The 13,835-nt window shown below is 44.5% G+C and overlaps 1 protein-coding gene across 11 annotated transcripts in view; it reads left to right on the top strand.

Moving 5' to 3' along the window:
• The window catches only part of DHX35 (DEAH-box helicase 35), a 126,287-nt gene that overhangs the window by 48,495 nt on the left and 63,957 nt on the right, over positions 1-13,835 (top strand). For 9 of the 11 annotated variants that reach the window (XR_012374694.1, XR_012374692.1, XR_012374693.1 and 6 more), the window contains exons 15-19: positions 2,283-2,378; positions 4,173-4,267; positions 5,980-6,057; positions 7,591-7,720; positions 10,550-10,631. Coding sequence is in view for 7 of the 11 variants with exons in the window: in XM_073880428.1 (XP_073736529.1) it covers positions 2,283-2,378; positions 4,173-4,267; positions 5,980-6,057; positions 7,591-7,720; positions 10,550-10,631 (481 nt within the window). In the remaining 4 variants the exon portion in view is untranslated. The other 2 variants (XR_012374695.1, XM_073880429.1) reach the window with 2 other exon arrangements.

The raw sequence follows: 13,835 nt of genomic DNA, 5'->3' as shown, positions 1-13,835 counted from the left end.
TTCACCTGTTGAGGAAGTACCTAACTTCTGTGAATGTTGCCCCAAGTGAACGTAATGTCTGGTTTGGTAATAAGTTTCGGTGGAGGTTTTGTCCTTTGAGATTGTTTTGTTTGTTTTTAACATCTTTGTTGAGGTATAATTCACACACCATACAGTATACCCATTTAAAGTGTACAGTTCAGTGGTTTTTAGTATATTCACAGGGTTGTGCGACCATCACCCCAAGTTTAGAGCATTTAGAACAGTTTCATCACCTTAGAAAGAAACCCTGTACCCATGAATGCTCATGCCCCACTCCCTTTCCCCTCTTCCCAACCCCAGGCAGTTTACTGATCTAATCTCTGTAGACTTGCCTATTCTGGAATCTCACATAAATAGAATCATATAATCTGTGGTCTTTTGTGATTGGCTTCTTTCACTCAGCATGATGTTTTCAAGGTTCATCCGTGTTGTAGCATGTGTCGACACTTCATTCCTCTTTATTGCTGAATAATATAGCATTGCATGGATTGGATATGCCACATAATATCCTTAGCCATTGAGCAGTTGATGGACATTTGGGTTGTTTCCCCTTTTTGGCTAATGTAAATAATGCTGCCGTAAACATTTATGTGCTAGTTCTTGGTGGACATTCCTACCAGCAGGGTATGAGGGTTCCACTTGCTCCACATGATAGCAAGTGGCCAACACTTGTTATCTGTCTCCTCTGTTATAGGCATCCTAGTGGGAATGAAGTGCTATCTTGTGGATTTGATTTGCATTTCTCTAATGACTAATGGTGTAAGCACTTCTTCATGTGCTTATTGTCCACTCATAGATCTTCTCTGGAGAAATGTCTATTCAAATCCTTTGCCCATTTTTACTTGGGGTACTGTCTTTTTATTACTGAGTTAGAGGAGTTCTTTATGTGTTCTGGGTATAAGTTTCTTATCAGATCTGTGACTTGTAAATACTTCTCCCATTCTGTGGTTGGCTTTTCTTCTTTCTTGATAGTATCATTTGTAGTGCAAAAGTTCTATGTTTTCATGTAGTTCAATATATGTATTTCTTCTTTTGTTGCTTGTGCTTTTGGTGTCTTACCTAAGAAACCATTGCACAACCCATGGGCGTGGAGATCTCTCTTGGGTTTTCTTTGAAAAGTTTTTGTAGCTTGAGCTCTTACAGGTAGTAAGGCTGTGCTCCTTTTTGAGTTAATTTTTTTTTTTAAACGGGGTCCATCTTCATTCATTATGTTTGTGATACTTCCCCACAAAGGAATAGCCAGTTACTGATTTAAAAGATTGTCAAGTGAATTAAAAGGCCTTTAGGTGGGTCTGCATCAAGTCAGCCCAGAGTGAGTGTGCTGGAATAGGTTCCCATCCCTGTTCTCAGGCATGTGATAGGACCCTGAAAGCAGGGTTTCCTGGGATAGTCCGTAATGAGTATGAGAGAACATTGACAACATAGAAGTTTTTCATTTGGATTGATTTGCCTCTAATCCAACAGAATGAAAGTTGAAATTTTTTCTGTTTCTTCACTGCCCTAAGTAAGCTGGAGAAGGCAGGGGGAACCACCCAACTTAATTTACAGGTACAAGCTGAATTGTCACCTTTCAAGAGATGATTATATGGGAACAGAAGAGAAATTACCTTTCCTGTCTTATTCTGAGCTCTGCAACATGTATTTTAATGGTACATCTTGGGAATAGTCTGAATGGCAATAAAACAATAGTCAGTGTCTCTGGAATCCCATACCTGAATATTGGCTAGTGGCACAGAGGCAAGGAGGGATGTGGGGAATTGGAGTCCATCCAGTTCAGTAAACTGCCCAGGAGGCAGTTGGATGAACGGTTCTGGTATTGGCATCCAAGGGAGATCTGGGCAGATGTTTAGATTTGTAGTCGCCGGCCTTGTAATCGCTCTCATAGTGTGGGAGGAGTGGAGGGCGTGGGATGCCCTTCTGGGACATCTGCACTTGCACTTGGAAGGAGCAGTCTCTGGGGTGGATGAGGGGAGTGGGGAGCGGGAGGAGGCTGCAGGGCTGTTTCCTTGGAATGAAGTCCTTGAATAGAAGCTATTAGAAGTATCAGTTTTTCAATAAAATTGGCTATTTAGGAGCTCAGAGGGGGTCTTTTCTTCTTTTAATGTAACAGCACTCTGATGTAAGATTGAGTTTGGTAGCATGATTCATCTTTTGGACACCTTTTCCTAGTGTACATCATCGTTTATCCTCCTGATAACCGTACATCTTCCAACACAATGGTACATGCCTTCTGATTTCTGTTGTTCTTGTTCTTACGGCAGGTCTGGACAAAGACTGTCGCCTAACTGAACCGCTTGGCATGAGAATCGCAGAGTTTCCTTTGAATCCCATGTTTGCAAAAATGCTGCTTGAATCAGGTAGGTAGAGACCAATAGTTCTCATTGATTCAGTCACAGGATTAGTTCTTCGAATTTTGTGCACCCTGGGGAAGGGCATGATATATTCCGAGTAGTGAAGGAGCTTTCCTCTAACATTGTCTGATTTGGGGCATGTTGTTGTTAACTGGGGATTCTGTGTCAGTCACCATTAATTAATTCAGTAAACACCTTTGCTTTCCTGGGGGGCCTAGAACGGACGCCTGATTTTTTTTTTTTTAAACAGAGAAGTTTTTTGTTTTTTTGTTTTTTTAATTATGGTAGAAAATACATAAAATATACCATTTTAACCATTTTTAAGTTCTGAGGCATTAAGTACACTCACATTGTCAATCAGCCCTTATCACCATCTATTTCCAGAACTTTTTCATCTTTTCAAACTGAAACTCTGTCCCCATTAAACACGAACTCCCCACTCCCCCCCCCCCCAGCCCTGTAGCCACCCTCCTACTCTGTCTTCATGAATTTGAGGATCCTGGGAACCTCCCTTCAGTAGAATCCTACAATATTTGCCCTTTTGTGACAGATTTATTTCACTTGGCTTACTGTCTTCTAAGGTTCATTCGTGTTGTAGCCTATGTCAGAATGCCCCTCTTTAAGGCTGACTAGTATTTCACTGTGTGTATGTACTGTTCATCTGTCGATGGACACTTGCGTTGCTTTCACCTTCCGGGTATCCTGAGTAGGGCTGCTGTGAGCATTGGCATACAAGCATCTGTTGGAGTCCCTGCTTTCACTTCTTTTGGGTATATACTTCCAGTGGAATTGCTGGATCATCCAATAATCCTATGTTTAATTTTTTGAGGCCTCACCATACTATTTTCACAGAGGTTACACCCCTTTGTACTCCCACCACCAGCATACAAGGGGCCCAACTTCCCTGACGCCTTCAGATGTTTGTGAGAAAAGGAGTAAGGGGTGAAAGTTCCTAAGTTAGAGGTCAGGTCAGAATCATCTACCCACCACCCCTACCACGAAAGGAAGTTAGAATTTTTTCTTGCTTTTGGCTAACTTTTATATTCACTAGCAATTTACAGAGCTGTGTTTCAGACTAAGCGTGGTAAGAGGTAGCTTTAGTTTTGAAACATCCAGATGACCTCAGGCTTACATTGAAAAACAGGACTCTTTTTAAGTTTCGGGTGGGGGAGCGTGTCAGCCATGAGGCAGGAAGCTGTGGGGAGGACTACAGATGGGCAGAAATGTCACCGTCCAGTTCCCCAGCGCACCGATGGCTTGGACCCTGTTCCCAGGCGTGGGCAGCTGCTGCTCACGGAGTGCTGCCCTGGTCTAGGCATGCCTTGGGCTCACTGGGTCGGGTGAGCCCTGTCAGGAGCAAGGCTGTCCCAGAGAAGGGTCCAGGAAGAGAGAGACCGCAGAAGGGACACAACCCATATAATCCCTGCCCTTCCTTTCTGTCTTGGATTTTGGCCAGGATCCTAGCTGTTCCGATGGGAGTAGGGAACAAGTGTGGAGTAAACCTGTCCTTAGGGACACAGCTCCTCTGGCCCCACCCTGGTGCACAGCGAGAGTCCTTGATGTCCCAGCTGCCTAGTATAGCAGCCCCTTTCTCAGAGTCTTCTTGGGCCTCCCTTCATCTGGGCCACATATGGGACATTACATTCAGCAGGGTAAAGGTTGAGATGCTACAACTAAACAGTCAAACTGTATATAAATATATGATTTTAGTTTGTAGTATGGTGTAAGAAAATAACAAAATGTCTTTAACTTCTCATTGACAGTACATGTTTGAAATCAAACATGCTTTTTGTTTTATAGGAAATTTTGGCTGTTCTCAGGAAATTCTAAGCATTGCAGCTATGATGCAAATCCAGAATATCTTTGTGGTCCCCTCAAACCAGAAGTCTCAGGCAGTAAGTCTAGCCTTTTCCCCAAGCCATTCATACTGGCCTCTTTCACTGTGGGCTCCCCTTGTTGAAACTCTCCGGAGCACACTGGCTGTGCAGATGGGATCCACTTGCATTCTGAGTGTTTGCCGTGTGCCTGACATTGTGCCAGACATTTTAGGTGCGTCGTGTTTCCTAGTGTCTTCCCCATAACCCTGGGAGGTAAACACTTTTCTCATCATTTTTAGAGGTGGAGGCACCGAAAGATTAGGTAACTCATTTGTGATTGCACAGCCATGGGGCAGTTGCCTTTCACAGTCGGGAGCCCCCAGTCTTAACTGTGACCTGCTGACCTCCCCATGAGGGAAACTGGCCTTCAGGCTTCTCTGGCAGAGACCTGGTGGCACACTAGTGATGTAAGGAGTCGTACCTGGGCACGGCAGGCTGATTTTGCTGGTGGTGGAGGAGTACTCCAGACCAAGGAGATGGCAGGGCTCTGCCTAAGGCCCGGCACCAGAGATGACTGAAGGAGCGAGCTCTGGGGAGACTGGAGAAGTCAGGCTACGCAGAGCACCCCGGAGGTGAGGCACACCGGCGGAGGCGGGCCACGGTGAGGTCGGGGCCGGTTCCTTTGGGAAGAGTGAGAAGTAGCAGCCTTGCACATGCAGGAGCTGAACTTGGACTTTCTTACAGTTGCTTGTCTTTTTCCTGACAGTCGTAACATGATAGGTTATACTTTCCTGCCTCCGTGCCTGGTGGTTAAGTCCATTTTCTCCCTTGTTTTTTTGTTTGCCTTTCTCTTAACTCTCTGACAATCCTCCCTCAGAGCAGACAGACCCCTTTGTAAGATGAGGAACCTGAGGCCCTCACCACTGTCTGGAACTGCAGCCTTTCCACCCCCCGCCCGCCCCGCCCCGGCCCCGGCCCAGTCTCTCCTCTGCTGTGTTCTCTAGCCCGTCCTCCCACCTGCTGTACCATATATTTGTGTGGTTTGCTTGTTTGGTTTTGGCTTCCACCACTCTTTGATTCACTGCTACCTCCCAGATGCTTAGAACGGCGCCTGGCCTCTGGTAGTGCTCAGGAAATACCTCTTAACGAAGGAATGGATGGAAGGCAGGAAGGTGGCTAGGTAGGTTGGTTAAGTATGTGGTATTTGATGCAAGGAGAAAATTCTAGGGTTACTAAGTGTATTTGTGTGCTTATGTATGTATCATATGGGCAGTTTCTTGAACTCATGAGAGCAGGGTGGTGTTGCCCAGGATCTTACAGAAAAGAAAATTGAGGGACGTTGTCTGAAAGGATTGTGCGGCTGGTGGTAGCCCCTGAATACAGAATGTCTGCCACGTGTCAGACAGCTAGCCTCCAGCCCTCCCGGAACTTATATTCTCCTAGGGCTGTGGGGGGCGTTCTTCTGAAAGAGGTGGCATTGACTGGATAGGGGAGGAGAGAGACAAGAACACTAACATTTCTCTGATACTTCTGGCAGGTGTTATAGTGAATCATCTTAATTCCTCAGCAGTCTTGATAGGTTTAATGATCCTGGTTTTACAGATAAGGAAGTTGAGGCTGAGAATGGGTACATTACCAATCTGAGGTTTTCAGGAGATGGCAGAGCCGGAGCTGGTGCAGACCAGGTCTTTCTGACTCTGCAGGCCATGAGCTATTCAGCATGTAATGTTACCTCCTTGTACCAGAGGCGCACAGGAGTTCACTTCTAAATGTTGCTTCATTCTTTCCAGATTCGAGTGCACCGAAAATTTGCTGTGGAGGAGGGTGATCATCTCACTATGCTCAACGTGTATGAAGCGTTTATCAAAGTAAGTACAGGTACCACTCGAAAGGCCCCTCCACCCCACTCAAGGTGATCTGGGAGTGAGGATTCCAGAAGGTCAAGTTTATAAAGGAGTGGCCGAGAGACCTCGGTATTTTTCTCTTAGATTATTGCCAGTACTTCTAATCCACGCGTGGGGTCCCTGCCTGGGTTTGTGGTGCCATTTTGCCTGGAAGAACACAGGAGTCGCCTCTGGTTGCCCCTGATGGCTAGCAGCACGCCGATGACTAGCAGCACGCTGACGGCTCAGCCTCCCCGCTCTCCCCACCGCCTCACACCCACCGGTGCTGCTGGATGGCACTAGCAGACATCTGAATAGCAAGCCCGGTTTTATTTTCTGCCAAATAAGTGAGGCCAAGAGTGTGTGGTGTTGAGTTCAGTCTTCAAAGCAGTCTCTGTGAGTCAGCGGGGAGCGGCCGTGAGGGACATGTGGTGAGGACCTGCGTCTATTCACACACCCTACCCGTATTTAGTCATAGGCGGTGTTAATTTTTATTGTGTTTTTCTGTAATATTCTTAACGTTTTGTAAAACTAAGCAAATAATACAGCTTAAGGGTCTCACCAAAAATTGCTAAAAAGAGAGCTCTAAAGATGATGAAAATCATAAGAAACCTCTCATGTAAAGGAAAGGGTGGGAGGGGGAAATTAGATATTTCAGACTTTCAGCATCTTGTATTTGTTTCTTAAATATTTTCTTAGAAGAGGAGAAATACTAAATTTTTGTTTCACCAGTGATCTAAGGGAGATTATTCATTTAATGAACAGTCTTCAGAAAAGCCCGATCGCTTACTGAGATCATGAATTATGAGTTACGGGAGTTAAAATTCATTTGTATGAGCACAGCGTGCCATCTGCACTCTGAAGCTTGCCCTGCTGGTGGGAATTGGGCGCACGTCCATACCACATTAGTGTATTTTCCTTGGAAAATTTCCTGTGGATGATATTTTCTTCTTTAAAACACTTTCCTTTCTGGCTTAGAGTAGAATTTCAGAGTACATCTCCACAGCAGTAATTTAGTCTAAGACATAATGATCCTACTTAAGAATATAGAATAAGCACTGTTGATAGAAAAACCATGTGTTGGGGATAAATAATAGTAATTTACACATTATTTCTAAATTGGCAAGTATCATTGCTCACCTGTAGTCTCCTAGAATGATGAACTCAAAGAAAGTTGATTTACAAAGTTGATTTACAAAGACCCACAGGGAAGTGGGTCTTTCTGATAACTCACGCCACTCGGGTGGGTATTTCAGATTGAAAACAACTCTGCTTGTCAGTAAGTTCTCCATTGCCCTTTGGCACAGGAAGCGAGATGGAAGAGCAGTCAGACGGTATGCATGGTGGTCAGCATCTGTTTAGGGAGATGGGGCAGAATGGGGACCATTAGGGTGGGTCGATCTCGTCCCACCAAGTAAGCAAAAGGGGGAAGAGGAAACAGGGCACCTCGCAGTGTAGCCATGGTCAAGAACTTGTCTGCGTTTCTCTCACTCCCCCTCTGTCTGGGTTGCCCTGTAGCACAATAAAAACTCTCAGTGGTGTCAGGAACATTTCCTGAATTACAAGGGTCTTGTCAGAGCGGCGACAGTGCGAGAGCAGTTGAAGAAGCTTCTTGTCAAGTTTCAAGTGCCCAAGAAATCTAGTGAAGGTAAGAGCAAACCTCCATGCCCGGCGACGCCCCATCCTGTGCTGTTCATTTGTAGTCCTGGACAGTCCGTGCAAGGCTGGTGCAAGGCAGCACGGTGTGCTCCGTACCTTCCCCAGGCTCACACGGAATTGCCCGTGTCGGTGAAAAGCTGAGCGTGTAAAAGTAGCATGTTTTTTCCAGGGAGGTCTGTTTGTATATCTGAGGGCTATTCTTAATGGAAAAAAAAATTGACAAGCACTGACAAGACTTCAGGATCATTAGCATTCACATCATTGCATGTTATGTAATTTTCCCATGTAGACTTTGCAAGAAAAGTTGCTTTGAAGTGGACAGTATTTAGGGCTATTCCAAATAAATTACATTTTATTTTCAAATGCAGACATTACTCATGGAGTCTGTGTGTTGAGTCTCAGCAGTCCCTAGGGTAAGACAGGAGTGCTGCATAAGACATGGTCTCTGACTTTTGGCCGTGACCGTGACTACTGTTAATTGAGGACATGGTTATACCATGGCAGGTGTCACAGCTGACACTCTGTGAGGTGTGGGTGATACTATCCTTATTTTACAGATGAGTCACAAAGTCCTAGGGAGAGATTCAGTTGAGTTCAGGACAACACAGCTGGTTCAGCCGAGCTGGATCTGTGAGGCTTATAACCAGTGCTCTTGAAGAGATGACCCATCTGCTCGTTCATTCGGCCATTGCCCAGTGAGTGCCAGCCACGTGCCAGGCGCCCTGACACCCTCGGCACCGCTAGTACCTGCTAGCGTTCCGTAAGTGCCGAGAGCAGGGCGGCAGTACGCTGAGTGTTCCTACGTGTGAGTTCATTTGATGCGCACACCGATCCAGTGAATATATGCCACTCGTATCCCTATTTATAGATGAGACCAATGGGCGAAGAGGCAAAGAGAAACTTGCTGAAGGTCACACAGTGTGTGGTGGAATCAGAACTTGAACTCAGGCAGTTTCATTCCTGCCATTTCAGCCTTATTTTTGCTTCTATCCTACTAGAAAGTGATTACAAAATGGCCAAGACATGGTTCTCTCAGGAAATAGTGCAGTGAAGGGAGAGATTGATGCAGGTAGACAGAGTGCTATAGTGTGAGGTCTTCAGTTCTCTTCGAAGTTAGAGGAGTAGACCCATCAGTGCTTTAGGCAAACGGGTGGCGGATGTAATAGGAATGCAGGGAGGAGGGAATCCGGTGGGGTTGGGCCTGGGAGGTTGTACAGCAGGCCTCGAGTGGTGGCCAGGTCCAGTCCAGCAGCCTGGTTGCACTAGCAAGCACAGGGTAGGGAGGCTGTGGAGACAGGTGCTTGGGGTGAGGGGCATATTAGATGCTCAGAATATTGATGAATGAAGAAGCTCACGGGAGCGGGGAGAGTTGAAACCGGGGTGATTGGGTAAAGTTGGTGTCATTGATAGAAACGGGGAAGCTTCCAAAGGCAGCTGACTGGGGAGAAGCTGATCTAGTGCTTGTCACCTAACAGACAGATGACAGCCTTACTACTCTGTGTTTCTTAACCTGTTTTTCATTATCAGCCTCTCACTCAGGAGAAAAGTGACATTAAATTTAAATTCTTCCTAATGAGAGAAATTAAGCATGAAGGAAAATACGATTTTGTAAAGTAAGGTTGAGTCTTGGTGGGCCACAGCCATTGCAGTACCTAAGATATCCTCCCTTCCCTGCCCCCACGAGCCAATTTTCATCCCTTTGGAAGTGATATCCCCCTAATAAGAACGTATGTTCTACAGAGAAGTTTCTTTTGGGTAGCAGTTGGAGAGAAGAGACTGAATCTTGGATCAGATTGTGGTTAGAAATGTAAATTTGAGATTTATCAGTTCTTGTGCTGAGAAACAATAGAGAAAATGATGGAAGCACAATAAATTATGTACAAATTTAAAATTTCTAGATGTTAAAAAGCAAATAAAAATATTTTTAGCAGACAAGAGATGAAAAATTAAAAACTTTATCATAGAATGAGTTCATTTAACATGCTTAGAAAAAAAGTTTCCAAGTTGATATATGGGCAGAAGACCAGAAAACTCAGAAAAGAAGAAACACAGATAGTAATAGATAAATGTACAGTAATAGAAGGGGTACCTTTTAGCCAAATCATTGCCAGTAAGAGTGTGGTGACGCTGACATTGTTATTTTATGCACCACTAAGAAAAAAAGTACTGCCAGTTATAATTACAAAATGCTGTCCTGATTTTAGTGAGTTAAAGGGGGAAAAAAGAGTGAGTCTTAGAATTGATGAAGTGCGGTATGTTGTAAGCCACACACATGACATTTTCCTTTGCATGATCATTTAGTATGTATCCTGTGAAAATCATCTGATGAATGGTTGGGCTCTATCCTTGGAAGATGTTTACTATAGCAATACAGACATCAATTAAAATGGGGCATTTGAAAAATTGTGAAGAATTATGTGCTGTAGCTTATAACCACAGAAATAATGTTGTGTCTTATGGAAGAAACATAAGATTTTCTCCAGAAAGGAGTTCTTGGGGTCACTGGTCAGCCCGTGGTGTGCTCTCTTGGGTTCTGGTGCCCGGCCTTTCCCCTGTCACCCTGTAGCCTGGTGGGATTGGGGCATCCTGAGTTAAAGGAACAGTCCAGCATGCTTCCTTCAACAGCCATAGATGGTGCCAGGGCAGGCATCCAGCACCGGGAGGCACGGGGCTGGGGCTGGGGCTGGGGCTGGTTCAGGAGAGGTTTGTGAGGTGGCTTGAAGCAGCTAGGGTGGGGGCCTCACAGCACAGGCCTGAGCACTCAGAGCATAGGGCAGGCAAGGGGCTCACCCGTCACTCTGTTTGCTGCCTTGTGCAGGTGATCCGGATCCAGTCCTGAGGTGCATTGTTTCGGGATTCTTTGCAAATGCAGCAAGGCTTCATTCTACTGGAGCTTATAGGTAACATGATACTTTGTGAAGTCATATGTTAAAGGAGAAATCTTAAAAATGATCCAAACTCCATAGAAAGCTGATGTGCCAGGAAAGTACAGAAATTAAGTTAAATAGGTTTTCTTTATCTCCTTCCATAGATGAGTTGAGGTTAACTGCATAGCTTTCAGCATAATATCTTAACTTGATGGAAATGATTCTCAAATATTCCTCTCATCCATATGTTGTGGAAGGATGATAATTACAAGCCTGGAGGTTGGGAATATTTCCAATCTAATAACAGAATAATAGAACTGGAAAGGACCATTAGAGATGATCTTTCCTGGAGAAACTACCCCAGCAGTTCATTTTGTTTCTTGAGACCTGTGGGACGTTGTGGCCATAGTTGCTGTCTTTGTATGTTGGCAAGTGTTTCTTCATGTGCTGGATGTGCCTCCTGCCACAGACCACAGCCCATTTCTTCCATTTCCACTTTCTGCGGAGAAAATCACTGGTCACCCATGCCCTCCTATTAACCTCAGGGCCTTGGCTCATTCTGGTCCAGAGCGTCACCCGCACCTGTTTAAAAGTGCATCTGTTCTTTCATATGGGAGTCATCCCAAAAGCTTCCTCCCCAGCTTTTCTTTGCATTTCCTTCATGTGTTATTTTGTCATTAGCCTTTTCCTCTCAAAGAATACTACATTCCTGTTTTTTGAGGGGAAGTCGGCTTCATGGTCAGTCCCTTTGAGGCAAAAGTTCAGTGTTGATCAGCTTAGGCCACCTGGTAGCACAGCCAGGACTCTGGGGTGCTGGTTTTTTTTTTTTTTTTAATTTTTTTATTGTTATGTTAATCACCATATATTACATCATTAGTTTTTGGTGCAGTGGTCCATGATTCATTGTTTGTTCATAACACCCAGTGCTCCACGCAGAACGTGCCCTCCTCAATACCCATCACCAGGCTAACCCATCCCCCTACCCCCCTCCCCTCTAGAACCCTCAGTTTGTTTTTCAGAGTCCATCATCTCTCATGGTTCGTCTCCCCCTCTGACATACTCCCCTTTTCTTCCTCTCCTGTTATCTTCTTCTTTTCCTTTTTTCTTAAAATATGTTGCGTTATTTGTTTCAGAAGTACAGATCTGTGATTCAACAGTCTTGCACAATTCACAGCACTCACCGTAGCACATACCCTCCCCAATGTCTATCACCCAGCCATCCCATCCCTCCCACCCCACCCCCACTCCAGCAACCCTCAGTGTATTCCCTGAGATTAAGAATTCCTCATATCAGTGAGGTCATGTGATACATGTCTTTCTCTGATTGACTTATTTCACTCAGCATAACACCCTCCAGTTCCATCCACGTCGTTGCAAATGGCAAGATCTCATTCCTTTTGATGGCTGCATAATATTCCATTGTGTATATATACCACTTCTTCTTTATCCATTCATCTGTCGATGGACATCTTGGCTCTTTCCACACTTCGGCTATTGTGGACATTGCTGCTATAAACATTGGGGTACACGTACCCCTTCGGGTCCCTACATTTGTATCTTTGTGGTAAATACCCAGTAGTGCAATTGCTGGATCGAACGGTAGCTCTAATTTCAACTGTTTGAGGAACCTCCATACGGTTTTCCAGAGTGGTTGCACCAGCTTGCATTCCCACCAACAGTGTAGGAGGGTTCCCCTTTCTCCACATCCCCGCCAACATCTGTCGTTCCCTGACTTGTTAATTTTAGCCATTCTGACGGGTGTGAGGTGGTATCTCATTGAGGTTTTGATTTGGATTTCCCTGATGCCGAGCGATGTGGAGCACTTTTTCATGTGCCTGTTGGCCATTTGGATGTCTTCTTTGGAGAAATGTCTGTTCATGTCTTCTGCCCATTTCTTGATTGGATTATTTGTTCTTTGGGTGTTGAGTTTGGTAAGTTCTTTATAGATTTTGGATACTAGCCCTTTATCTGATATGTCGTTTGCAAATATTTTCTCCCATTCTGTCGGTTGTCTTTTGGTTTTGTGGACTGTTTCTTTTGCTGTGCAAAAGCTTTTTATCTTGATGAAATCCCAATAGTTCATTTTTGCCCTGGCTTCCCGTGCCTTTGGCGATGTTTCTAGGAAGAAGTTGCTGCGGCTAAGGTCGAAAAGGTTGCTACCTGTGTTCTCCTTTAGGATTTGGATGGACTCCTGTCTCACGTTTAGGTCTTTCAACCATTTGGAGTCTATTTTTGTGTGTGGTGTAAGGAAATGGTCCAGTTTCATTCTTCTGCATGTGGCTGTCCAATTTTCCCAACACCATTTGTTGAAGAGACTGTCTTTTTGCCATTGGACATTCTTTCCTGCTTTGTCAAAAATAAGTTGACCATAGAGTTGAGGGTCCATTTCTGGGCTCTCGATTCTGTTCCATTGATCTATGTGTCTGTTTTTGTGCCAGTACCATACTGTCTTGATGATGACAGCTTTGTAATAGAGCTGGAAGTCCGGAATTGTGATGCCGCCAGCTTTGCTTTTCTTTTTCAGTATTCCTCTGGCTATTCTGGGTCTCTTCTGGTTCCATACAAATTTTAGGATTATTTGTTCCATTTCTTTGAAAAAAGTGGATGGTATTTTGATGGGGATTGCATTGAATGTGTAGATTGCTCTAGGTAGCATTGACATCTTCACAATGTTGATTCTCCCAATCCATGAGCATGGAACGTTTTTCCATTTCTTTGTGTCTTCTTCAATTTCTTTCATGAGTATTTTATAGTTTTCTGAGTACAGATCCTTTGCCTCTTTGGTTAGATTTATTCCTAGGTATCTAATGGTTTTGGGTGCAGTTGTAAATGGGATAGACTCCTTGATTTGTCTCTCTTCTGTCTTGTTGTTGGTGGATAGGAATGCCACTGATTTCTGTGCATTGATTTTATAGCCTGCTACTTGACTGAATTCCTGTATGAGTTCTAGCAGTTTTGGGGTGGAGTCTTTTGGGTTTTCCACATACAGTATCATATCATCTGCAAAAAGTGAGAGTTTGACTTCCTCCTTGCCAATTTGGATGACTTTGATTTCTTTTGTTGTCTGATTGCTGTGGCTAGGACTTCTAATACTATGTTGAATAGCAGTGGTGAGAGTGGACATCCCTGCCGCGTTCCTGACCTTAGGGGAAAAGCTCTCAGCCTTTCCCCATTGAGAATGATATTCGCTGTGGGTTTTTCATAGATGGCTTTTATGATATTGAGGTATGTACCCTC

This window comes from Callorhinus ursinus, unplaced genomic scaffold, assembly GCF_003265705.2.
Source record: "Callorhinus ursinus isolate GAN/ISIS: 27379988/994484 unplaced genomic scaffold, GSC_fseal_2.0 scaffold38, whole genome shotgun sequence".
NCBI classification, from domain to species: domain Eukaryota; kingdom Metazoa; phylum Chordata; class Mammalia; order Carnivora; family Otariidae; genus Callorhinus; species Callorhinus ursinus.
This window is presented reverse-complemented; position numbering and strand designations above follow the sequence as displayed.